The sequence below is a fragment of the Rhineura floridana genome, chromosome 7, assembly GCF_030035675.1.
Source record: "Rhineura floridana isolate rRhiFlo1 chromosome 7, rRhiFlo1.hap2, whole genome shotgun sequence".
Taxonomy (NCBI): domain Eukaryota; kingdom Metazoa; phylum Chordata; class Lepidosauria; order Squamata; family Rhineuridae; genus Rhineura; species Rhineura floridana.
The window spans coordinates 38,072,710-38,096,915 of record NC_084486.1 but is presented as its reverse complement, the minus strand read 5'-3'; the positions used below and the strand labels follow the sequence as shown (position 1 = coordinate 38,096,915).

General features: G+C 42.5%; 1 protein-coding gene across 1 annotated transcript in view; it reads right to left on the bottom strand.

The window, feature by feature from the left end:
• Window positions 1–3,074: 3,074 nt before the first annotated feature.
• LOC133388844 (microsomal triglyceride transfer protein large subunit-like) overlaps window positions 3,075–24,206 on the bottom strand; it is a 31,833-nt gene continuing 10,701 nt past the window's right edge. The window contains exons 8-18 of the mRNA XM_061635258.1: window positions 23,043–23,200; window positions 21,173–21,341; window positions 19,372–19,479; window positions 19,012–19,224; window positions 17,968–18,182; window positions 15,771–15,871; window positions 15,050–15,171; window positions 12,704–12,928; window positions 11,161–11,285; window positions 8,615–8,785; window positions 3,075–3,244 (exon numbers count right to left, since the gene is read on the bottom strand). Coding sequence (XP_061491242.1) covers window positions 3,094–3,244; window positions 8,615–8,785; window positions 11,161–11,285; window positions 12,704–12,928; window positions 15,050–15,171; window positions 15,771–15,871; window positions 17,968–18,182; window positions 19,012–19,224; window positions 19,372–19,479; window positions 21,173–21,341; window positions 23,043–23,200 — 1,758 coding nt within the window. The 3' untranslated portion in view covers window positions 3,075–3,093. The remainder of the gene's footprint in view (window positions 3,245–8,614; window positions 8,786–11,160; window positions 11,286–12,703; window positions 12,929–15,049; window positions 15,172–15,770; window positions 15,872–17,967; window positions 18,183–19,011; window positions 19,225–19,371; window positions 19,480–21,172; window positions 21,342–23,042; window positions 23,201–24,206) is intronic.

Here is a 24,206-nt window from a genome sequence, read left to right as displayed (position 1 = left end):
GGAGGAGCTATGAGAAAGCAAACCCCAATCAATGGAGTCTAAGTTAGCCACAGAAAACATCACTGACAAAAACAGGAGTAGCATCAGAGACAAAAATATAGGTTTAGTCCCAGGGCTTAGGTAGGCCACTGGGTACCCCAGGAACTGTGGATGCTGGACCTAAAACCTGTGATGTACTAAGAAGAGTATATCTGCACATAAGGAGAGTATATAGAAGTGCATAAGTTGTGTTATACAGAGTCAGCCCATTGGCTCATCTAGCTTGGAATTGTCTACACACTGGCTGGCAGCAGCTTTCCAGGGTTTCACACAGGGGACATTCCCAGATCTTTCTGCGGATTCTGGAAATAGAACCTGGGACCTTCTGCATGCAAAGCAGATGCTCTGCTGTTAAGCTACAGCCCTTTCTATGATTTCTGCTACCAATAAGCAACTATAAGTTCCTATATGATTCTCCCTGCAGGGCAAGCAACATGTGGGCACCCATGTGCAGTTTTGATTGGGCAAACGGCATGAGGGGAAAGAGTTATGTTTCCTCCCCTCTACTGATGCGCTCAACAAACTGACTGCCCCCACCAGCCACAATTAAATTTCTGTGAAAACAAAGCAAGGAGATCAGTTCATGTACCCCTTGCAGAACATGTTGCTTGACCTTTAGGCTACAATCCAAAGCAAATGTACTGGGGAATCAGTCCCACTGAACTCAGTAGGACTTGTACTGCTGAGTAAACAGAAGTAAATATTGCTGCAGACTGTGTTGGATGGGAATCCATAGTTCATTCGTGACGGACAATGATGTGAGGGTTGACTGGGCAGTGGCAGTTTTCATAGAAACAGAGCCTTGTGGCATCTTAAAAGATGAACAAAATTGTGTCCCTGTTGAGAGTAGAACCGAATAGCAGATGCCTGAAGTGTTGGTAGATCTGTGTCAGGATCGGGGGGGGGAGGTAAACAGTGCCCTCTTGCATTTCACAGCCATTTGTGGGCTCTAGCCCACTGAAGCATATGTCACACTAACGCTGTAGTAACAAACTAACAGCACAAAACTAACCATGTCTACTCAGAAACATGACTTGTTGAATTTAACGGGGCTTACTCCCAGGTAAGTAGGGTTTAGGATTGCAGCCTACTATCCCACCATGGACATTTTCACAGATGTAACACATGCATTCTGCATTTCTGCACTAGTTACCTCTCTAAAGTGTGCTATAAATACAGTCACAGATCAATTTTACTGTGGTTCTCAATATTGTACACCCATTATACAATGAGTCTTTTGGAATGCTTCCTCTGGTAAAGACAGGAAATGATTGAACACATTTTCTCCATTCTTATACTGATAGGAACCAGTGGTCTTTGCACCATGAAGGCCAAAGCTTAAGCCGGAGGCTAAATATAATATGATGTAAATGGTGTTTACATCATATTAGATCCAGGAATTTTGTAGACAGGTCACAGCCATCCTGTATGGCTGTGTGGTTTATTTAAAAACCTTGGCATTTGCTCCTTTACATTTTTTATTCCATTGCAGATTGTTTGTGAGTTGGCAGGGATTTCTTGTCCAGAAGGTTTATTGAGAGATTCTGTCCTCTTCTCTCTCCAGCCTCCTACCCACTGCAAAAAAAAGCTGACAGCCCTCTGTTGGATTGGTTTAGTAGAAGGGCTTATTCAGCTGTATACCCTAGTTCAAGAAATCAGAAGAAGGCTATGACTGGGGAGGGCAGCTATGAGAGAACTAGAAAAGGTCCTCAAATGCAAAGATGTGTCACTGAACACTAAAGTCAGGATCATTCAGACCATGATATTCCCGATCTCTATGTATGGATGTGAAAGTTGGACAGTGAAAAAAGCGGGTAAGAGAAAAATCAACTCATTTGAAATGTGGTGTTGGAAGAGAGCTTTGCGCATACCATGGACTGCAAAAAAGACAAATAATTGGGTGATAGAACAAATTAAACCAGAACTGTCACTAGAAGCTAAAATGATGAAACTGAGGTTATCATACTTTGGACACATAATGAGAAAACATGATTCACTAGAAAAGACAATAATGCTGAGAAAAACAGAAGGGAGTAGAAAAAGAGGAAGGCCAAACAAGAGATGGATTGATTTCGTAAAGGAAGCCACAGACCTGAACTTACAAGATCTGAGCAGGGTGGTTCATGACAGATGCTCTTGGAGGTCACTGATTCATAGGGTCGCCATAAGTCGTGATCGACTTGAAGGCACATAACAACAAACCCTATTTCAAACACTCTTCCAGCTGCATACACATTGCCATCTCTAGAGGTCACTGCTTGTCTACTGTTCGTTAATTAAATGTTAGCTATTTGGAAAGCTCTGGCTGCCAGTCTCCTTTTACAATTTAAAAGCAATGCAAGTGGTTCTTCAATATTGTTTTATCCTGAAACAGAAAATAGACCATAGCGTATTGAAGCTGGTGGCAAATCTCCTATTGATTTAAATGGTTGTCATTTGCAGCCTTATGACCTCAGATTTGTTTATCTTTCCCTCCCTCTTGTTCATGGGCACTTCCACTTTTCACCAAGCTATAAATACTGCCACTTTTATTCTGAAGCAAAACCAGATGATCAACTGCTGTTGCTAGTGGGGAAAGGTGATCACATAGCAGACAGTAAAGAACAAACTCTTCTCCCTGCACCTGCCCTGCAGCAGTGGCTGGAAAAAGAACAAAGGGGACTGTTTCAAATGATAGGCTAGTAGAATGAGCCAAACTTGAGCTATCCTGTGTAAAGGGGCTAACAGAAAAGAGAGGCTGTGGAATGATAAAAATGATGGCGAGGGTTTCTTCCTGATTTAAACCATGGGATTACTGCCTTAGCAACTTGATACAGCATAAACAGCAGTCAGAGAGACTGAAAAGGTGGGTTGTAAGGATTTCTGACCTGGTTTTCAGTGATGCTGTTTTGGTCTATCCAACCAGTTGTCAGAATAAAGGATATGAGCGCTTTAAAGACAGCAAGAAAAAGGGGTCTGGCATCTGAATCATGTGTTTAAAACGTTGCCCTAAGTCAGACACGGGTGGGAAAAGAGGAACAACAAGTTCAAGCTGATGACATATTGATGCTACTTTTATTGTTCCATTGTCTCTGCATGCAGGATTTTGCACATTTCAGAGTTGGCTCTGTGAAAGGGAAGTTCACGTCCTGGGATGGTGATCCATCTCCCTTTGCGGACAGTAGTGCTATGGTTTGCAGAGGATTCTGAGACCAAGAAGATTTCTCTGTGAGGAAAGAAAACCACAGCAAACAAATAGTAAAGTCAATCTGATCTATAATTTAGTGTCTGTAGGCTGGCTTCTGGGATTGCAGTGAGTACACACATACATTTCAGTAGGACGAATCATCCCTGCAACTAACTTAAATATGATCCTATGGCCTGAAGATAAGGTTCTGGGTTAGATGCCATCCGTCTAGAAAGCAACCATTTTTGTATTATACACACCAGCAAGACTTGTTTTGGAAATCATTCTGTGTATGTAAAATGAGCTGGTTCTTAAAATATTTCTTTTGTCCCATAAGAAAAAGTCTTGTGGGATTTTTTAAGGATGTATTTCTTCCACCTTTAATGATGATTGCAGCCTCAACATGGCTTCAGATAACACAAAAAACTTCACAGTTTTCCTTCCTCCTCTGCAGATTGATATATTCTTGGGGGAAAATAACCTTGGACAATCTCAACTACTCCCAATATCAAGTGGGAGCAGCAAAAAAAAAAAAGTTGCAATGTTGAGTGCTGTTTTTTGTGATTCCAGCTAGCCATGCCCTCTCCCAGGAAACTCCATTCCACTCCCACAAGTTTTCAATCCTCCCAAGCAGTTGGTTAACATTCCATGCCTACTGAGCATCCAGGTTTCTGACGGAACTGTTTATGGCCCCTTTCCCCCTTCATGTTTTTTCCTAATTTTGTTGTCCTTCTGTAAACTTTGGGGGTCCCACAGTCCTGCTGATTCCCCTCTCTTGTGCATGAAATGTGCTGTTTTGGCTACCCAGGGATAGGGATGGCAAATCTGTCAATCCTGGTTTCTCTCAGTTTCTCATTTTTCCATTCTGAAGGTCAGTTCTCCACATTTTCACATCAGTTTGCTTTTTTTTTTTAAATCCTCATGAAACTTCATCAGCATTTTAGTGTGAATTGCTCCTACTATATGCATGTTTGCATGCAATGTTTCATAATATACATACTTTGCAAGGTTTTTTAATATTTTCACTATTACATGCATTTTATGCAGACTTTGCCCTAGTATATGCATATTTGCACTTATTACTTGGCTGGAGAACGGCATTGCACAATCTGAAGAAGTATTTTGAAGGATGTCTGTTTCTGTTCGCCTTTTGTTTCAGAAAGTGTGAATTAGGTAAGTTTAAATGTGAACTGAATCAAATTTCTCTACCATCCCTACCCTTTTGGAGAATGAGTTCGCTATTAGTATATAGGATTGGACCCTATCTGCAGTCTACCCTTTGCAGGAGGTTGTCAGCCAAAGAAGTTGAAAGTTTAGCCTTTGGGGAGGTTATATTACCAACTTATACAACATGGAAACATGAGCATGTATGACTTCAAGGAAGAGATGAAGGACGTGATACAAGTCAGCTTTCTCCCTAGTGTCAATTCTAAACCTGCAGGTGATGTTTGTCTCACATCTCTGAAGTGGATGGAAGTGGCAATGCCTTTCTTGGAGAACAAGGTTGTCTTTTATACAAGCAAAGGCTCACAAGCTTGGATTAGCCCTGGGAACATTGCCAAGTGTGTCTGCGTCGGATGTCATACGGCACCCGAAACCTGCTCTGGGTCTATTTATGTTAAGAGGCAGCCATGAAAGATTTATTAGCCAGAGCACAGGTGAGCAGTGATGTTATGTCTGGTGGGAAATCAATCTTGGCACAAGATGCAGTAGCTATGGTCTCATGGAAGGGATTTATTGTCATAACTCTGTAAAAGATAAGCCCACATTCTTTGTATGTGAGAGGCTCCCCTTAATGCTCCTTAGTCTGGCATTGCGCAAGGCTTCCATTAACCTCCTGGTGATCTTCCTAGATGGTGGATTTAAGAGAACCTCTTTTAGCTCAAACTGTGGGCACGGAAGTCGATTTGATCGATTTCGATTTTCGATCGGGGCACAGAAGTCATTATCGCTTGTTGCCAAGACAAGGGTGATAAATTGGCTCTCCAAAATGAGAAGTTATCCTAGCTTTCCTCCATCTGTTGTTTTTGCATTTTTACAAGACTCAAGTGATGGTTATGCTTGGGCTGCAGCTGAATTGGAGCATCCCAGCAGCTAGGGATTTGGGTTAGACGCTGGTGTTAAGAGGAGCAATGGTGATCAGGAACACATGCCCAACTGGGCCATCTCATATATGATAAAATAACTAACTTGGAATTGGAATCCACTGTTAGGGTTGGGGGAGAAGTTTGATTCAGTTTGCATTGAAAGGTGGCCTACCTAATTTGCACTTTCTGAAACAGTATACAAACCAAAACACTGATAGCCCTCCTTCAAAATAAGCACTTCTTTGAATTTTGCAATGCAGTTCTCCAGCCAAGTAATGAGTACAAAAATGCATATACTAAAGTGAGGGATGGATAAAAACGCATACATATTAGTGAAAATAACATACAAAAATGCATTATATTAGGCCCTGAACTGGTTTGCAAAAATGTCTATATTAAGTAAAAGTGCATAGAAAAATGTATATGTTAGGAGAAAATCACACTAAAATTCTGATGAATTTTCATGAGGACTTTTTGTTATTGCAAAGGGATGTGGAAATGTGGAGAACTGAACTTCAAACAAGAAAAATGAGAACAAGAGAGAACAGAAATTGAGAAATTTACCTATTCCTACCTTCTATACACTCAACAGTAGGGTTGCCAGGCTCAGGGCCTGAGAATGATTCTGTATCTTTAAGAGAAGAGAAAATTCAGCCAAGTGCAGGTGTTCTTGCAACACGGTAATGGGAAAAACCACAAGGTGGAATTCTCCCTTCCCCCTGCACAACTTTTAAAGATACAAAAGACCTTTCAGAGGCCGGGCCTGGCAACCAAGAGGTCTTCTGTATCTTTAAAAGTTGTGCAGGGGGAAGGGAGAATTCCACCTTGTGGTTTTTCCCATTACAGTGTTGCAAGAACACCTGCACTTGGCTGAATTTCTCTTCTCTTAAAGATACAGAATCATTCTCAGGCCCTGAACCTGGCAACCCTACTCAACAGGGAGCTGCATCCAATCCTCACCCTCTAATGCATGTAACTCTGTTGCATATTTTTGAACACCAGTTCTTGAATACGTGTGATATATTTGGGTATATGCAAAGAAAAACCTTATGTGTAAACTCCAAAAAAGTAATTTGTGAAGAGGGTTGAAGGCCTTTCATGAAGGCACTAGTGTTGCTATGAGTTTTTACCTCTTTTCTCTTCTCATGAGGAAAAGGCTGTGTGAAGGTGGCAACAGAAATCACTTTGAATGCTGGGAGGTAATGAAAGTGTTGGCCTCTTCCTAAGGCAATGAGGTCAACACATCTTGCATTGGCATGCTGCACATAGGGTTTCATTGCTTCCCCCTTAGTATGGCAAGACAGCGGTTGGCTCAATGCCAGTCCAGTTGATTTGGCCATGGATTGACTCAGAGGTAGCCAAAGTCATGCCTTCCAGATGCTGTGGATTACAACTCACATCAGTCCCAGCCAGCATAGCCAATGGTCAGGAGTGAAGGAAACTGTAGTCGACAACATCATTGGCTATCTCTGCATCAACTCATTGCCTCTTTGGGTACTTTAATTACTCTCTGTGATGTCACCATGTAGTCATATCTGATTGGCTGTGTGGCACCCTGACATCCTTAGTCTTTCCTTCTCTCAGTGACTATTTTCATGCCCCATTCCTGAAAATCAGCCCCTCCTTCAGTTTCTACTACTAGTACATGTTCAAGGCACAGTGTATAGGGCTTGGGGGTGTATTATACAGCCATGAGAGTGGCTGTACACTATAACCAGCATGAAATTTTTGCATTCTGCAATGTTAAATTGAAAATACTCCCATGCCATTTTGATGCTTTCCATAAGCTCATTTCAAAACAAAAACTTACAAAACTTACATTCCTGGACTCAGAAATGCTTGCTTAACAACCCTCTAAGTTTTCATGGTGATACACAAAACACGCACAGAGAACTGAGAGTTCAAAGTGTAAAATGAGGGGGAAAAACCTAGACCCCTTTTGGACTTTTTTCCTGTCAGTGGTCTCATAATTTGTTGAAATTAATTAAAAATCAGTCATGTTCACAGAGTACCCATAACCCTATTACTCACCTTGCCCCGTACTCTGACCTTCATATTTTGCAGTTTAAAAGTTTAAAAAAATGCCTGGCTGATTTTTAATTAATTTAAGAATTTCAACATTGAAGTCTATAGCGCTGGGCATGCTCAGTAAGAACCACCTCTCAGTGTTCTAAAAGCCAGACTCACAGCTGCTTGACTTGGCTAATCAGGAGGCCACACCAGACACTGATTTCACTTCACAGTCATGGCTTCCCCTAAAGAATCCTGAGAAGTGTAGTTAGCGAAGGGTGCTGAGAGTTGTTAGGAGACTGCTATTCCCCTGACAGAGCTCCAGTGGCCAGAGTGGTTTAACAGTCAGGCCCTTCTCTGGGGATTGTAGCTCTGTGAGGTTCATAGGGCCTCTCCTCCCAACTCGCAGCACCCTTCACTAACTAAGCTTCCCAGGATTCTTTGGGGGAAGCCATGACTGTCTAACGTGAAGTAAAAGTCTGGTGTGGATGTGGCCAGGGACAGCTTTGGTTTAAATTTGGATGGGACACTATATGTGCCTGCTGTAGAATAAAAAGGTAGGGAAAACCCTGAAATACAATGATACTGTTCATAATATTTGGAATTCTCTCTTTCCCCTACACAACTTTTAAAGACACAGAAGACCTCTTGGAGCAGCCTTTCCCAACCAGTGTGCCTCCAGATGTTGTTGGACCACAACTCCCATCAGCCTCAGCCAGCATTGCCAATGGTCAGGAAAGATGGGAATTGTGGTCCAACAACATCTGGAGGCACACTGGTTGGGAAAGGCTGTCTTGGAGGCTGGGCCTGGCAACCAAGAGGTCTTCTGTATCTTTAAAAGTTGTGCAGGTGGAAGGGATAATTTCACCTTGTGGTTTTTCCCATTACAATGTTGCAAGAAAACCTGCACTTGGCTGAATTTCTCCTCTTAAAGATACAGAATCTTTCTCAGGCCCTGAGCCTGCCAACCTTACTGTAGTTTGAGCTTCCAAACATACAACAGGCCAATCAAACTGAGCTAAGCCTCTTTCTGCATTTGACATATGATGGCTGTTATGCATGTAAGCCATTCTTTAATGATGAGGCCATCAAGTCATGTATTCTTGAACAGGGCCATAGTTGCATCCATGTATGAATACATGTGATTGGGATCAAACAAGACCAGCAGCCCTATGGAGAAGTCATTACGATCCAGGAGTAAGTTATCTGTTGTAAAATCAGAATGGTACTCTCTGGAGTGTTTGAAATTATCCTTGGCTTGAATTCCATAGCTATGAAAGGTATACCTGTTGGCTTGAGATCTACAGCTTACCTGTAAGAGACATCTTCCTCTCTAAGCTGCAGACACATGAGCACGGGACTGGCAGAAAGTCTTGCAGCAACATTAAATTTTGTGGCCATTCCTACTTCAGTTTGGCTTTTGACCGTGGCTTGAAAGAATGGCGCATCCAGTTCTGCTTGGAAATCAATGGTCAGTGCACCCCTGTAATTGGAGGGGGGAGGAGAACACCAGCAATACTTCAAGGAAGTTGGTTAACCATTGATGGCCATGGTAAGCTGTTTCTAAGCTTTCTCTGCAGCACGTCCCTCCATGTTTTGCTTAGATGGTAGAATTTAAGTTGGCCTCAGCTGAATACAAGATATGAGGTTGAAGCAAGGGCGAAGCACCCATCGGTTTGGGCATCTTGCCAAACTGGTTGTGATTGAAAGGGCTAAGCTTTTGTTATCTCAAGATCTTTTGGGGTGTCTGCAAATATCATTAGTTGAATTGGTTGTAAAAGATGGTGCTTCTAATAGCAGACTATGAAGTGCCTGTGGAATATCCAGCGTTTTAAATTCTTTTACAAGGTGGAGGAGATTGCAATAGCTCAAGGCACAGGGCCATGATACAAATTTGCTTCTAGGAAAATTCAGATGTCCAGCTCGAAAGACCTGGGGCTTGGACCCCCTACATCACCTCCTGCCATTAGCATTAGCTTGGTAATAATGTTATTTTCTCTTTAGCATGGCTTGTTGAACTGAAAGGACTTAGGCTACAATCCAATGCATGCCTACTCAGAAGTAAGCTTCATTGGGTTCAATGGGACTTACTCCCAGGTAAGTATGTACTGGTTTGCAGCCTTAGTTGGCAATTGCCCCAATTTCTATTGATATGAGGCATGCTGATGTGGAGAGGACCGTGAGTGGTGAGCCTCCTACGCTACCCATCTGCTTCCTTCTCTTCCTCTCTTTTGATGGCTTGTCCTATCTGTGTTCAAAGGTTCTCATAACTGTTTGGGGCCACATTCACACCATACATTTATTCCACTATTATTCCACTTTAAACAGTCATGGCTTTCCCCCAAAGAATCATGGGAAGAGTAGTTTATGAAGGGTGCTGAGGGTTGTTAGGAGACCTCTATTTCCCTCAGAGAGGTACAGTTCCTTAAGTGATTTAATGAGCAATCCCTCTTCCTAAGGAACTCTGGGAACTGCTGGTCTGTGAGGGAGATTGGGAACTCCTCACAACTCTCAACCCTTCACAAACCACACTTCCCAGGATTCTTTGGGGAAAGCCATGACTGTTTATAGTGGAATAATGGTGGAATAAATGTATGGTGTGAATGTAGCCAAAGTCTATTAAACTGAGGCAAAGGCATGTTGGTCATAAAATGGATCATTCCCAATTTCTTGCATCTGATAATTTGCTCAAACAAAACTTTTCTACACCTTTAGGGAGAAGAGCCTGGCTGGGAGTCCAGAGTCTGTGAGTTTAAATCCCCGCTCGTGTCTCCTGGGTGTCAAGGGCAAGCTAAAGATCACCACACAGTGAATGGCTCAGGGGTTACGTTCCCTGCCACCTGTGCAGCTGTGGGCAAGCTGCATAGTCCCAAGGAGCCTAGTTGCCCCCCCAGCTGGCAGTTGCAGATAAGGAAGGGGCTGGCTTGTGCAGCTGTGGCAAGCTGGGGAGGACTGGCCTCCGAGGGAGGCAATGGTAAACCCCATCTGAATACCGCTTACCATGAAAACCCTATTCATAGGGTCGCCATAATTCGGGATTGACTTGAAGGCAGTCCATTTTCATTTTACTAAATTGTTCCACAGCATTTATTTAGTGTAGAACCTAGGATAAAGTTTATTCTTACTAAAACTGGTCCCTAAGTCAAGAACATAAGAAGCAGCCTTATATCAAGTTGCATCAGTGGTCCATCCAGCTTAGCTTCGTCTGCCTGGACTGGCAGCAACACTCCAGAGTTTCAGAATGTGGTCTCTCCCACTCCTACTTGGAGATGCCAGAGACTGAACCTGGAACCTTCTGAATGCAAAACATGTGTTCTACAACTGAGCGACAGTCCTTCTTCATCAGAAGATGGTCATTAATTGAAGAATGTACATGCTTGACCTGTTATTTTAGGTCCTCAAATGTAACAGTTGGCCTCTCCTACTCCTCAGCAAGTGAGCCAACTACTCAAGCTTCATGATTTCTGGGTAGCATTGATTCAGCTGCTCACCTTAGGATGCTACAGAAAAAAATTGACCACATGACTAGTTGCTTTGGATTAATGGGTTGAAGATTAGGGACACCTTTCTTGGCATGAAAATAACTGGGGATGGGCTGAAACTCTATATATTTAACATGGTTGACACAAGAGGCAATAAGGACTCCACATTCTACTTTCATCCCAGCTTAGAAAGTGTGTCCAGGAATTTGTGTGAGGAGGTGGAGATCACAATGCAAAGAGCAACACTGGACAACAAAATATGCCTCTGATGGGCTTTCATGGGTTGAGGTAACCCCATGAGTTCTTGAACTTCTGTAGAAGTACTGGGTAAGTCTCTGCCAAACTATGGAGATGAATCTAGTTCTTATTCACATACCTTGTTTTGATGCTTGTTGTGAATTCCTGCTCCCATAGATTCACATTGATGTCAGCTGAAACATCTAACCCAAGTCCTCCTTGAAGAGTGATCACAGTTGGCAAACCAGATTGAAGAGGGATTGCCTATGCAGCACAGTAATATTCAACTGGATTGTTCAAATGTTTACCTTGGGCCTTACAAAATGTTATTAACTGTTAGTGCAGTTCTATATATACCTACTGAAAAGTAAAATTCACTGAGTTCAATGGGTCTTATATGCTAGTCTGTAAGGGACAGTCAGTGCTCGTTGCTTTAATAAAATAGTAATGATAATTGTATTCCTTATGTACCTTTTTTAAAATCAGGGATAGCCAATGTGCTGCCCTCCAGATTTTGTTGGACTGAAATTCCCATCAGCTACAGCCAACATGGCAAATGGTCAGGGATGATGGGAGTTGTAGTCCAGAAACATCTGGAGGGCAACATGTTGGTTATTCCTGTTCTAAATCATAAGTTCAAAATGGATTGCAGAATAACAAAGTAAAACACATAAAACAATAAATATAGTAAAATTATAATAAAATTATTAAAATGGCACAGATTAAGAGTGAACCTTAGATTATACCAAATGCTTTGCAAAAGAGGAAAATCATCATAAAGTTTCAGAATGAAAGCATAAATTGGACTGAGGTAGTGCCTCCAAAGGTGGTGACACCAGGAGCAGTGTGATGTTCTTAGGGGAGTAGATATTCCTACAAATAGTATTCTTGATACTCATTGATGACTGGAAAGCTAATCCATGTGCACAGTGTTGTCACTGGAAGGGTGAATGTCATGATCCCTGTATCCAGCAGTGATCTGGACACAGAGTTGGAGTCAGATGGGAAGCCAGCTCAGGGTCAGGGCTCAGAGTTGACTACTGAAGACAGGGAGGCAAGTCCGCATGAGGCTGTTGGACAGGAACACCCATAGGAATCTCCTAGACCACCAGGGCCTGTAGGCCCAGAGCCTAGACTTTCACGGACACCTTCCCCTGAGCTTGAAGAAACAGATGCCTCCTACTACACATCACTAGTCCAGGAGCAGAGGGAGTGCATCTGGAGGGAGGCTGTAGAATGGAGGAGGAGTGCCCGTCTTCAGGCCAGAGGGTTGGCCCTTTAAGGCCCTGAAGTTTTCTCAATGGGGTGGAGCCTGGAGGAGGTAGTCTGGAGACAGAGGCATAAAAAGGCCCAAGTCTTCTCCCAACCTGTCAGAGCAAGTTGCTCACTTGAAGCTGTTCAGGGTCCAGCAAACTTTGACCTGCCTTGTGGCACTACTTTCTTCATGGGATCTGGCATTGGAGCAGAACACCACAATGAATTTCCTTAGGCTAATACCTCAAATTGTCAACACTGGAAATTTTGGGTTTTCTACCTTAATGCACCAACTGTCTTAAGTGGATCTGTTCTCAGTGCTTTGGTTCCAACTTGGTTTAAGCTAATGGGGTAGGGGGGAAATATTAGTCCCACCATGAGTCGTCCTTCTATACCATCAGCATTCCTGGAAAAGGGAGGACAAATACCTGCTGATGATCCATCAGTAACACATTCCCTTTGACCACGCTTGTGGCTTCTCCGGAGCTCATAAGGACCTTGGACATCAGGTCTGTATATCCTTTGAAGAAAGTGACTGGCCGCAACGGAACATCAAACAAAACAGCAGACATGCCAGCCATGAATTCTTCTTCTTCTCCATCAGTTGTGCTACCTCCCAGGATGTTCTCAAACCCCTTTGCTTCAATGGCCACCTAGGATATATGGAAAGAAGAGTGTGATGCCTAGGAATACTCCTCCCTTTTTTTGCAGCACCGGACCACCATTTCCAAACATTTGTTGTTTCTAAGTAATCATCTTTCTTTAAAGGATAAGCACTCCCCACCACCCACCCCAGCTCCCAGTTCCCTTTTCCTATTAAAAGGAAAGAAAAGAGTGAAGATGTTTTGACCCACACCAGTAAAGCCTCGTGCCCCCCCATCCTACAGCAGGTCTCCTTCTATTACTCTTCAGTGCCTCCCTGCAGGATGTGAATGGAGACCCAAAAGCCTGTCTTGAGCCCAGAGCATTGTAATAACTATTGGCCAGTGAAAAAATTACTCTTCCTTTTGAGCAAAGGGCATGAGCGGATTTGGCTACACAACTCCAGCTGATTATCTAGGCCTATTTCAATCCAGGTATCAGCTGTGGAGTTGTGAAAATGATGTCAGGAGTGTGTGGGGGAGAGAATATGGCTGCCCTACATCATCACATGACACAGCCCCTGGAAACAATGTTGCATCATCATGCAGCACCATTTCTAGGGATGTTTCTGGTCGCATTTTGAAAGCACAGAGAACCCATGCTGCCTAGTCCCTTGGAAAATATTTTACTTTTAAGGAACTTAAAAGAAATAAAGAAGAAAATGGATAACTAGCCTTTGGACATCTTACATTACTGTAAGTTTATGAAGAAAGGAGAAGGCCATTTATCTGAAGGCTGCCGTGGGTGGTGGGCTGCTGCCGATGGGCCAGCCCTGGTGGGGAAGCTACAAAGGGGGAAACACCAAAGGGAATTTTCCCTTTGGGCTTCTCCTTTGTGGTGTGATGAGGGTGGGGGCACTCCCCTTGGGTAATTGTTTGTGGATGGGTTTGCTCCTAGAAAAGAGATTGGAGCAATTTGGGAATAGAGAGTAGTGAATGTGAATCAACCTGGCTTCATGGGAGAGGTAAAATGTTGTGGAGCTGCATCTGTGGGGCCAGCATAAATGCAGCTCACAAATGTATATTAAGTGCGATTGATGATGTATCTGGTGATTTTGCTGTTTTATATTTTTATTGATTTATTGTGTTTTTGTGTTTGTATTTACTGGACTTCTATTTTTCTTTTGAATTAATCTCTTCACTGCTTTGGGGACCTTTGGGCCAAAAGGTGGTATATAAATAAACCAATGAATGAAAAAATGAATGAATGATGGTGATGGTTATGTATTCCATCCTTCTTCCCGAAGGAGCCCAGGGTGGCAAACATAAACAAAACAATTTAACAAGAAAAAGAAAAACATACTAAAAAAATTCCAAACACAATCACAATTACCTGCAGATTCCATAGGTGCAGAAAATATAATCTGACTCATAATCAATCTTGGTTTGGATTACAAAAATATTAATTTTAAAGTTTGATTTTAAGTCCCATTCATTTAAAGGGGAGAGTTAAGCACATGCTTAAAAGTCCTTAATGTTGGCGAGATGGTGATTTTGCTGTCCATTGCTCATCTCATTCAAAGCTACTTGAGGTCTCTGATCTATAAGAGCAGAGAGCCACCTGGTGCATTTTTGGAAAGCATGGAATTCTCCATGTGCCTCTTCTGAGGGAGGTGTGGCAACACGATAATGGGCTTTTTCAGTGGTGGCTCCCCTTTTGTGGAATGTTCTCCCCAGGAGAACCATCATTGTCTGCTTTCAGGAGCCAGGCTGTTAATTTTCAACTATACCTTGATATATTTGTCCTCTGTTATGATGTTCACTTTTTTTGTGGGGTGAAGTAGGATTTGTCCTTTTTATTGATGGATGAGCGCTTTAGGAAATTTTGTTTATTGTAGTGTGTTTCCTTTTTTGTTACCGGCTTTTTAAATGGGTTTCTAATTTATTTTTAGCTGTGTTTGCATTTTATGGGGTTGTAAGTTGCTTTGAGACATCTTTTAGTATACAATGATGAATAAATGTTAATAATAATATATGGGGGAGCTTGTTTTTAAGGAAAATTAAAAAGGCACTTGGGCAACAATCAAAATTACCTGTAAAGCAAAGACAAGACCTTAAAAAAATCGTTAGAAGAGCCTCAAGCAACAACAGAGCGATATAATGCAATCAGATCAGCAATAGGAAACATAATACCTGAGCGGCATGGAGTTGGTGGCCATGACTTACGATACTGAAAGTGCTTATGCTCTTCCTCAGGAGGCCAAACTCTGAGAACAGCAGATCCAGGCCAAAGGAAGAGAGTGTGTCATTGGTAACTGAAAGGGAGCAGAGACAGAACCTCACATGAAGGCCTGTCAACAGCTGTTGCACAAAGAATAGCAAACACCTTTTCAAATGCTTTGCTAAAGGGATGACAACATGGGAAAGTATCTGACTGGACATGAAAAAGCCCTGGAAGCAAGCACCCTAAGCAAGCAGGAGTGATGCTTCAGTATGTATTGACAGCATTTACTGTAGTTACTTTTTATATCTCAAATGGACTAGCTGTGCTATTACACTGGTCAGATGGCCAGCTTATCTCTTTTGAGTTAAATAGATTTGTGCCTTTAGCATGTGTATCTTGTCCACAGGCCCATTGTATTCTTTATGACATGGACGGGGACCTTTGGCCCTCCAGATGCTGATGGACTACAACTCCCATCAGCTCCAGCCAGCATGGTCAATGTAATGGATGATGGAGGTGGTAGTCCAGCAACATCTGGAGAACTACAGGTTCTCTGTGCCTGGCAGTGTAGACCAGAGATATAGGTGACCCTGAGAAATAATCATATGTCGTCTGAATCCCTAATCTTCTTTAGTGGCACCTTGAATATATGGGAGAATATGGCTGTCTAGTGTGTTTTTAAAAAATCACCTGCTAGTGGTCCTGAGAAGGAGATGGAGCTGCCAACTTCAGAAGAGAGGAAGTAGTAATTATTTAACTGTGGATCTTTCAGAACATCTTGAATGACCTGCCTGCGGAAAACAAAACAAAACCAGGAGGGAGTGATATTGGGATGGATGAGCTGTATCATAGGAGGGCAACTCACCTCAGGAAAGGGGGCTGCCATTTTGGAAGGGATTCATTTCATTCTTCAAAGACATGGTAAATACAGAGAAGTAGTGGTGCTTTTCCTCAGAAAAACTTAGGCAATCTGGCACCACTGACACCCACAGGACTAATTCCAGGGAGTGGGGGGAGAGTAAAATACTGAGGGGAGCAGGCCAATTTCTCACACACAAAATTAGAAACATAGTGCCTGTACAGTTTGCTTTATATTTCAGATTCTACAAATACTAGAAACATGCCTTTTAAAACAACGAAAGCTGGGAATCTGGGGTTTATGGTTCGGTGGGGGTGGGGGATAGGACTGCCCCCTTGTCCCTCCCCACCCATGGATGCCCATGTTTGTTGCATTCCTAGAAACCAGTTTGAAAGCTGGACAGATGAAGGCTATACCAGTGACAAGAGGCAGTTTATTCTAATCTCTCACCCGACCTCCCTTGATGTTACTTATGCAGCGCTGAAGGCACCAAGGCTCAAACCTGCTAGACGTCAGAGCGTTCAATTTGCCTCCAACTTTTATATTTATTTATTATTTATATCCTGACTTTCCTCCAAGGGGCTCAAGGTGGCGTACATGGTTCTCCTCCCTCTCCATCTTATCCCCACAACAATGCTGTGAGGTAGGTTAGGCTGAGAGACAGTGACTGGCCTAAGGTCACAGCAAGCTTCATGGCTGAGTGGGGATTTGAACCCTGCTCTCCCAGGTCCTAGTCCAACACTCTAACCATTACACCACCCTGGCTATTGAGTGAGTAACTAAGGGTATGGCCAGCAGCATACTTGGAGGGGTGCCGGGGAAGGAAGAGAAACCTACTTGGAAAGATCTTAAGGCTCCAGTGGGAAGTGTGGGACAGCAGGATATTTGGTGGAGGAAACAGGCTTTCCATCACATTCTGGCCTTATATTGTTTTATATCCTGAACTTAAATTGTGTTTTGGTTTTTATTTTGTTTACTGTTGTTAAAACAGAAGCAAGAGGATCAAGCATGGTCCTTATCACTTAAATTCCACATTAAGCATCTTTTATGCGGAAGCAAATCACACTTAAAACTAGCATTCTGTCCAGTGTAATGAATACAACCTAGAGGAAATTAGGGCTGTTGAAATTCCCAAGTACTTGTGAACCACTCCGAAGAGTCCATCTGGCCAGATTGGTAGTGGACTAGGGTTCTAGCTCAGCATGGACATTCATAGCGCAATAAGAGAGCAGATATTTTGCATACCTAAGGATCAGATCTAATTCCTGGCATTTGTTCAAAAGGGACCCCACATGGTCGGAATGGGAAAGATTTCTGCTTGACACTTTGAAGAAGAGCTGCTATCAGCCAGAGCAATGATCCCAGAGTCAGGGCAGGACTTTGGGACAAATGTCCAAGGCCCCACTTAGCAAAATGAGTAGTAAAGCCCCTAAACACAGCAGGGCTGGCTTACCACATTTTAAAGTAGGAATGGAGAATGTCTGGCCCTCCAGATGTTGCTGGACTACAGCTCCCATCATCCCTGAACATGCTGTCTGGAGCTGATGGGAGTTGGAGTTTAACAACATTAGGAGGGCTGCAGGTATCTAGATCCTTGTTTTAAATTAAATGGGCTAATGCATATTGCCATCTAAAGAGGGGCCCTTGTAAGACCATTGTCCAGAATCTAAAATTACTGCTCCACTGAGCTAGACTGCGTTTATCAATGATGTGCCAAAGGGTAAGGCACATTCGTATGAAAGTATCTGTGCTGGTAGCAGCAATATGGCTGGGAAATTACAGTTATTTACTTATTTAAAACCCTTTATACTGCTTAATATTTCAAAAATCTCTAAGGAGGGTATTGGATTTTTTTTTTTAAAAAAGAGCATGAAGGAGGAGTTAGGGGAAATGAATTAAAAGAAAGATAAAACTGGATAGCTTTACCAAGATAAACTGAACATTATTATATAGAACATTAATGCTGTTTGGTCTGTGACCGTATTAAACTTTACTACCACTACTTATATAGAACAAAGATATTTGTACCTGGTTGGATGATGATGGGAGTGTACAATGCTTTGAATTTTTGACAGTAGAAATCGTGACATTTCTGGTTCAAGTTCTCTGGTGGCTAACAGGATATTGGCAAAGTCCATTGGCAAGGGATCATTGTCCAATAGGATTTCTGCAGCACCCAGTCTTGAAATTTTTTGATAGCGTCTCCGAACTTCATGGAAAATGCGTTTCATTGCCATTTTAACCTGGTGTCAGAACACAGAAATTGAACAGGGGTTCTGAATAGATTTTTCTTTTTACTGCAACAACTAGCAACTGAATTTGTACAGTGGATATTCTTGACACCAATCAAAGGTCATTCTAAGCTAGAGTTTTATCCCTGGCATGCTAGTTTTCTATGTATAGGGCTTTTTCACATATTGAAGAGGCATTCAGCCATATAATCCCTTACCTGCATTTTGAAGTGGTAAAGTCCCACAAGGACCATACCAGTTGCTTTTGGGGTGGAGTGGGAGGAATATTTATATCAATTATGGTAATATCCACACCACACATTTAAAGCACTCATAGTACTTAACAGTCATGGCTTCTCTCCAAGAATCCTGGGAACTGAGGTTTGTTTAGGGTGCTGGGAATTGTTCTGTGAGGGGTCTTCTAAACTTAACAAAGTACAGTTCCCAAGATTCTTTGAGGGAAGCCATTATTATTAAAGTGGTATAAGAGTGCTTTAAATGAGCAGTGAGGATGTGTGACCTAGGCCATGACTCTCCCTAATTTAAGGGGAGTCTGTCTCCAAGGCCAGCCTCCAACCTCAGTCCAACCAGTGGAGGGAGATGGAGGAGAAGAAATATGAGTTTTCAAGACAGAAGTGGGAGAATCTTCAAGAACCATGCAATATAGAGGGAATGCAAGGTTAGTGAAATGCTCTTCTGTTGGACAATGGGTGGTGGACAAATTATATACCCTACCCTTTCTGGCACAGAAGTGCTTAGAATGTTTCACTGATTAAAGCTTAAAAAGAAAAAGAAAAACCTTCTCAGGAAAAGCTCTTTTAAAAATGAGAAAATCCCATACCTTGCTTGAGATGTGCTGTGCAGGGTACCTCTGTAGTGCAGACAGTGCTATAGCTGAGACTGTTGCAGAGCCCACCTCTGCATAATGCAGGAAAGTGGGGATGGATCCTGGGAGCAGAGCACTTTTCAGGAACAACAGATAAATCACCCTCTCAGAGTCTTCCTTGGCGTTTTTGAGCCTTTGTAGGACAGTTTCCATCCCATGTCTTACTTCCTGTTTGTTCATTTGAGAGAGAAAGAAATGAAAAGGGGGGGGGAGAGAAAAAAGAGGAGGGCACTAAAGCAACCCTAACCACAATTCAAGCTGTCAGGAGTGAGAGGGGGAAGCACAACGAGGTATCAGGCAGGTGCGCCAGCTCACCTGCAGCCCACACAGTTTCATCTGACACAGCTTGCCAATCAGGCTGCCGATGACAATATTTCCTGTTTCCCAGATGGCTGGGTCTAGTTTCTTTCCATTCAGCTTATCCTAGAAGAGAAATGTAAGCAGGTCATAGCAGAGGTGTTTAGAGATGCTTCATAAAGTTGATTTTTGTAAATTCCGATACAGAATGGCCTGATCCATACCTCTTGGCCTAATGGGTGGATCAGAATGCAGTCATCCTTTGGACTGTACACTTCTTTTGAACTGTCAGCTCAAAAAATGTATCAGAAATGTTTAGAAACTCGTATTTTGTGAGGAAATGTGTTAAAAATACCTATTTAAGAATAGATTTTTTTCATGCAGGGTTGTGTGTGTGAAACATTGGTTGGTTCAATGGTTGTATGTGAGCAAGCATTTCCAGCCTTCAAACCCAATGCAACTTTCATGCTCCTTTACCCCATTTAAACCCCAGCTGGCTTTTGGGTGGCAGAAAGTGGTAGGGGAGGAGGAAACAGAGACATGACCATAGCAGCGATGGCAAGGTACAAAGGGAGGGGGGTGAGGAGGAAGTTATGCTTGACATCAGATGGGCCAAGTTGTGGCCAGCCACAAGCCATCTTTGGATTGAGAGCCACCTGTTCCTAACCATGGTTCTCTGTAGCCCTGTGCCTAACATTCAGAAAAAGATGACCTCCTCCAGCATTTGACTGAGGTGATTGCATTTGCTATGGCACTTATGTGATGTAGCAAGCCGACCAGGAGAGACACTGAAGGATTAAGGCTAGTCCACATGTGCATGTTCATTGCTTGTTGTCAACTGTAGCACTGAGCAGGGGTGAGGAATCTTTTTCAGACTGAGGGCCGCATTCCTTTCAGGGCAACCTTCTGGGGGATGCATGCCAGCGGTGTTCAGGGCCAGAGGCAAAAGCACACAGAACAACCAATATAAATTTTACCTTTGTACAGAAGGCTAGTTTCTGCATATGCTCACACACTCTCTGTCCTCCATTCAGGCACTCAAGAGGCATATCAGAGTTCGAGGAAGCGTTCCAGACATGCAAAAACACTTAAGAAGGATGCAGTACAGGGCTGGTGAGGGGTGTGGCTTAGTGAGAGGGGGTCTGGTCTGGAGAGAGCCTTAAGGGCCAGATAGAGAGGCTTGGAGGGCCATATTTGGTCACCGGACCTGAGGTTCCCCACTTCTGGCACCAAGTGTTGACTTCCATGTATAAATAAGCATCACTGATTAATCTCCACTGATATTTCCTGTCAGTGGATATCAACTCAAACATCATTTGTTTCAATAGAGCCACAATTATTATTATTTATTTATTTATTTATTTATTTATTTACATTTGTATACTGCCTCATAGCTGAAGCTCTCTGGGCGGTTTACAACAATTAAAAACATTAAAAACAAATATACAAATTTAAAAACACATTTTTAAAAAACAATTTAAAAACATTGTGCATTTATCTGAGACTTATCCTGAGCTAAGCACTCAAGGGCTGTGCCAGTATGTGTGAAGCAGCCCTAGAAAATCACTAGAGTGAATTCCAGGTTTCTAGATTATATCTCTAGCACTTCTGCATTCCATCCTTCCTCAGAGCAGTAACAAGAGGGCTGTACCATTTAACTTCACAAAAACCCTTTGAGGTAGGTCAAACGGGGCTTTCTCCCATCCAGATCCAAACCACTTGTCCATCCTACATCACATAGACAGTCATTCATCAATACAAGGAGGTGTCAAAGGGTGAAGGGAAGCTCAAAGCATGAAAAGAGAAATAAAACACTTACTTGCACCAATCGCAAAAGCTCCTTTGAAGGATGAGGGGAGAAGGCTGCAGCGTAGAGAAACTTCTCCAACAAGGGGGCTTGCTTTGTGTTTCCAAAATCCAGAAATTCAGACAATGCCATGAAGGAAGCTGTAGAATGGGCAGCTACTGCAGCTTCAATATAGAAGGGGCTAAAAGGGTGGGGTGGGGTGGAGAGAAAGATCAGCCATGCTGGAGGAAATGGAGAGCTGCAGAGCACTGCAGATTACCAAGGCAATTGCACATACAATTTTTTTTGAAAATTATGTGAATCAGGAGAGCACCTGTGACGTCAGATGAAACATATTTAGACATCAGATCTGCACACTGTGGCTCATCATGCTTGTGACACACACATATGGGTGAGGCCAGATCTCTATCTGAGCCCCACAAAATCACCACTCTCCTTTGACCTCTCACTTTGTCACACGCACCACACCAGGAAAAAGAAGGTGGTGGTCCAGGTAGCTGGGAACAGGCAAAACGGACAATTTCGGTTTTTCTCAGTTTATCATTTTCCCAATCTTAAATTCAGGTCTCCATATTTCCACATCAGTTTGCAATTCTTTTGCAAAAAATCCTTTTCCTAACATACACATTTTGTATGCAATCGTTCCTAACATACTTCTGCATGTTATTTTCTCAAATATACACATTTTTATGCACACTTTACCACAGTGTGTGCAGTTTAACACACATAAGGCTGAAGAACTGCATTATGAAATTTGGAGAAGTATTTTTTTATAAAAACCTTTATTGTAAGAAAGAAATAATATCCCAAAATAACATATACAGCATAAACACATATAGACAGTATTGCCGTGTATAACAGTGCACGATAACATCAAATCCCAGGTGCAGGTGAGAAGGATTTCTATCTTATATTTTTGCATTTCTCTGACATTTAAGTAATCTTGAGGACTAGCCTTAAAAGTGGCATCTCCTAACTCTGGACTGTGTTACCAAATGTGAATGAACCTTTTATTAGTCCCACGTCTCTATATACCTGGCTGAGACTTGTGTCTCACCGGCTTCCCGATAACAAAAAGAATGAAGTCACTCCAAGTTGTTGAAAATTAATCTGTTGCCTTTGGGTTTCGTAGTGACTTAGGATGGCATGTTAGTTTCTTCATTATTACTAAGTCTCAACGTTCGGTGTGCCAGTACTGCATATTGTGTCGAAGTATCCTTCTAGTGCTGTGCAAGTGTTGCCACATACATAAACCTAATCAAGTCCTTAGAAGGTGCTTTCACATACATTCCAATTATTTTGGATGATGGTTGTGTTTCAGTTTGCATTGTGCTGCTGAAAGTGTGAATTAGGTAAGTTCACCTTTAAATGTGAACTGAATCGAAATTCCCTCCCATCCCCATGGGGTGGCAGGTTCTCTGACAGATCACATTTTCAGACAGCTGACCTGACCTAAAATGCCCCCTGTCAGATTTTGCTACCCTTTGATCTGGGAAGCAGACAGTGATCAACGGTGAGAAGTTTGCATAAGTAGTAGACTCTCACAACTGGGTTGTCAAAGTGGCAAGGTTTTTTTTTTTAATGTATATCAGTAATATAAAATATGGGGTCTGCATTCAACACTGAAAGACAATCAACTGTCACACAGCAGGCATTTAACCACCTCTAGTAATGTTCTCAAGAAATGTCCTCTCAAATCAAGAGGAATGCTCAATAAACAGCTCATCTGGGAGCAACCACTGTGATTTTAATTGTTGTAAATCATCCTGAGTGATGTATTAAAAGAGTGAGGGTAAAGGTTCTTATTTAAATTAATGCATTAATAATATGCAGGGTCTAAAAAGAGGGACATTCTTCATTTTCCTTCTGTCTATTTACTTACAGCCTATCCTCTTGTACTTTCTTCAACAACAGCAGAATATCTTTTTTCTTGGCATCACGCAGCATCTGGACAACCTTGCAAAAATGCCAAGTTGTTGATGCCTTGGAGACGTCCATTTTGAGCTTCTTTTTAGCAAGTGTTTTCAAATAGGTTCTGAGCTAAAAAAGAATGGGTGAGATATCACAAAAGGGTTGTTGGCAACAAGGTTTTTTTAAAAAACTTATCAGATTTTCCCCAGAAAGGGTAAATCCAGATTAAATGGGGGAGGGGATATGGGATGGCATTTTGACAACGTTATGTAGATTCTGTGAAAAGCTTGAATGCATGAGGAACACCCATCTGGAAACATCTACAGGCTGAGGGATCAGTGGTGCCAACCAAGGCAGCATTAAGACAGAGCACTAGTATTGCACAGGAGACCCAAGTCCAAGATGCCAGAGACCCTCAGGATCAAGTTGCCTGAGATTCTTGAGCCTGGACCAAACACTACAGTCTTCAAGCCCAGGTCAATCAAATGGCCAGCATACTCACTTGAAAGGTCCTCACACTCCATGGACCTAGTGCACCAAAGCAGACAGAGTGCCTTAGTCCAGGCACCTGCCTTACCCAATGTAACCAATATGGGCTCCCCCTTGGGACCACAACAGTATTCCTTCCTGACATGCAGACCTAGGATCTCCTCAATACCCGCCTCTACAGATCTAGTTTAGGTAAAGTACACGTCAGGGCTATTTTTGTGACAGTACTCCCTGGTACAGTGTACTGGCACCTTTTTTTTTTTGCTGTCCATGGCAGCCATTTTGTGCTGGCACCCGCAGCACTCTTATTCAGGTATGAGTACCAGCACCTCACTTTCATTTTTTTTTTTTTACCAAAAAAGCACTGGCATATGTAGCCAGCAAAATCTGGTGTACATGCTTTTCTTGAAGTGCACCACTTCAAGCTGCATGGGTGTGTTGAATTTTGAAGCTCTTTTGCAAAACAAACTCCCTCCCCCACAGAAAAACAACAGCAGCAGCATGTTCAGAAGAACACTTGGCTGAATCTTTCTCCTTGACATGGACGTTTTCTATGTGGAGGGTGGGAGTTTTCTTCATGGGGGAGCACTGAAACATCCAGTCCCCCAACTTCAGATTTAAATGGCACAATCAAGAAAAATAAAAT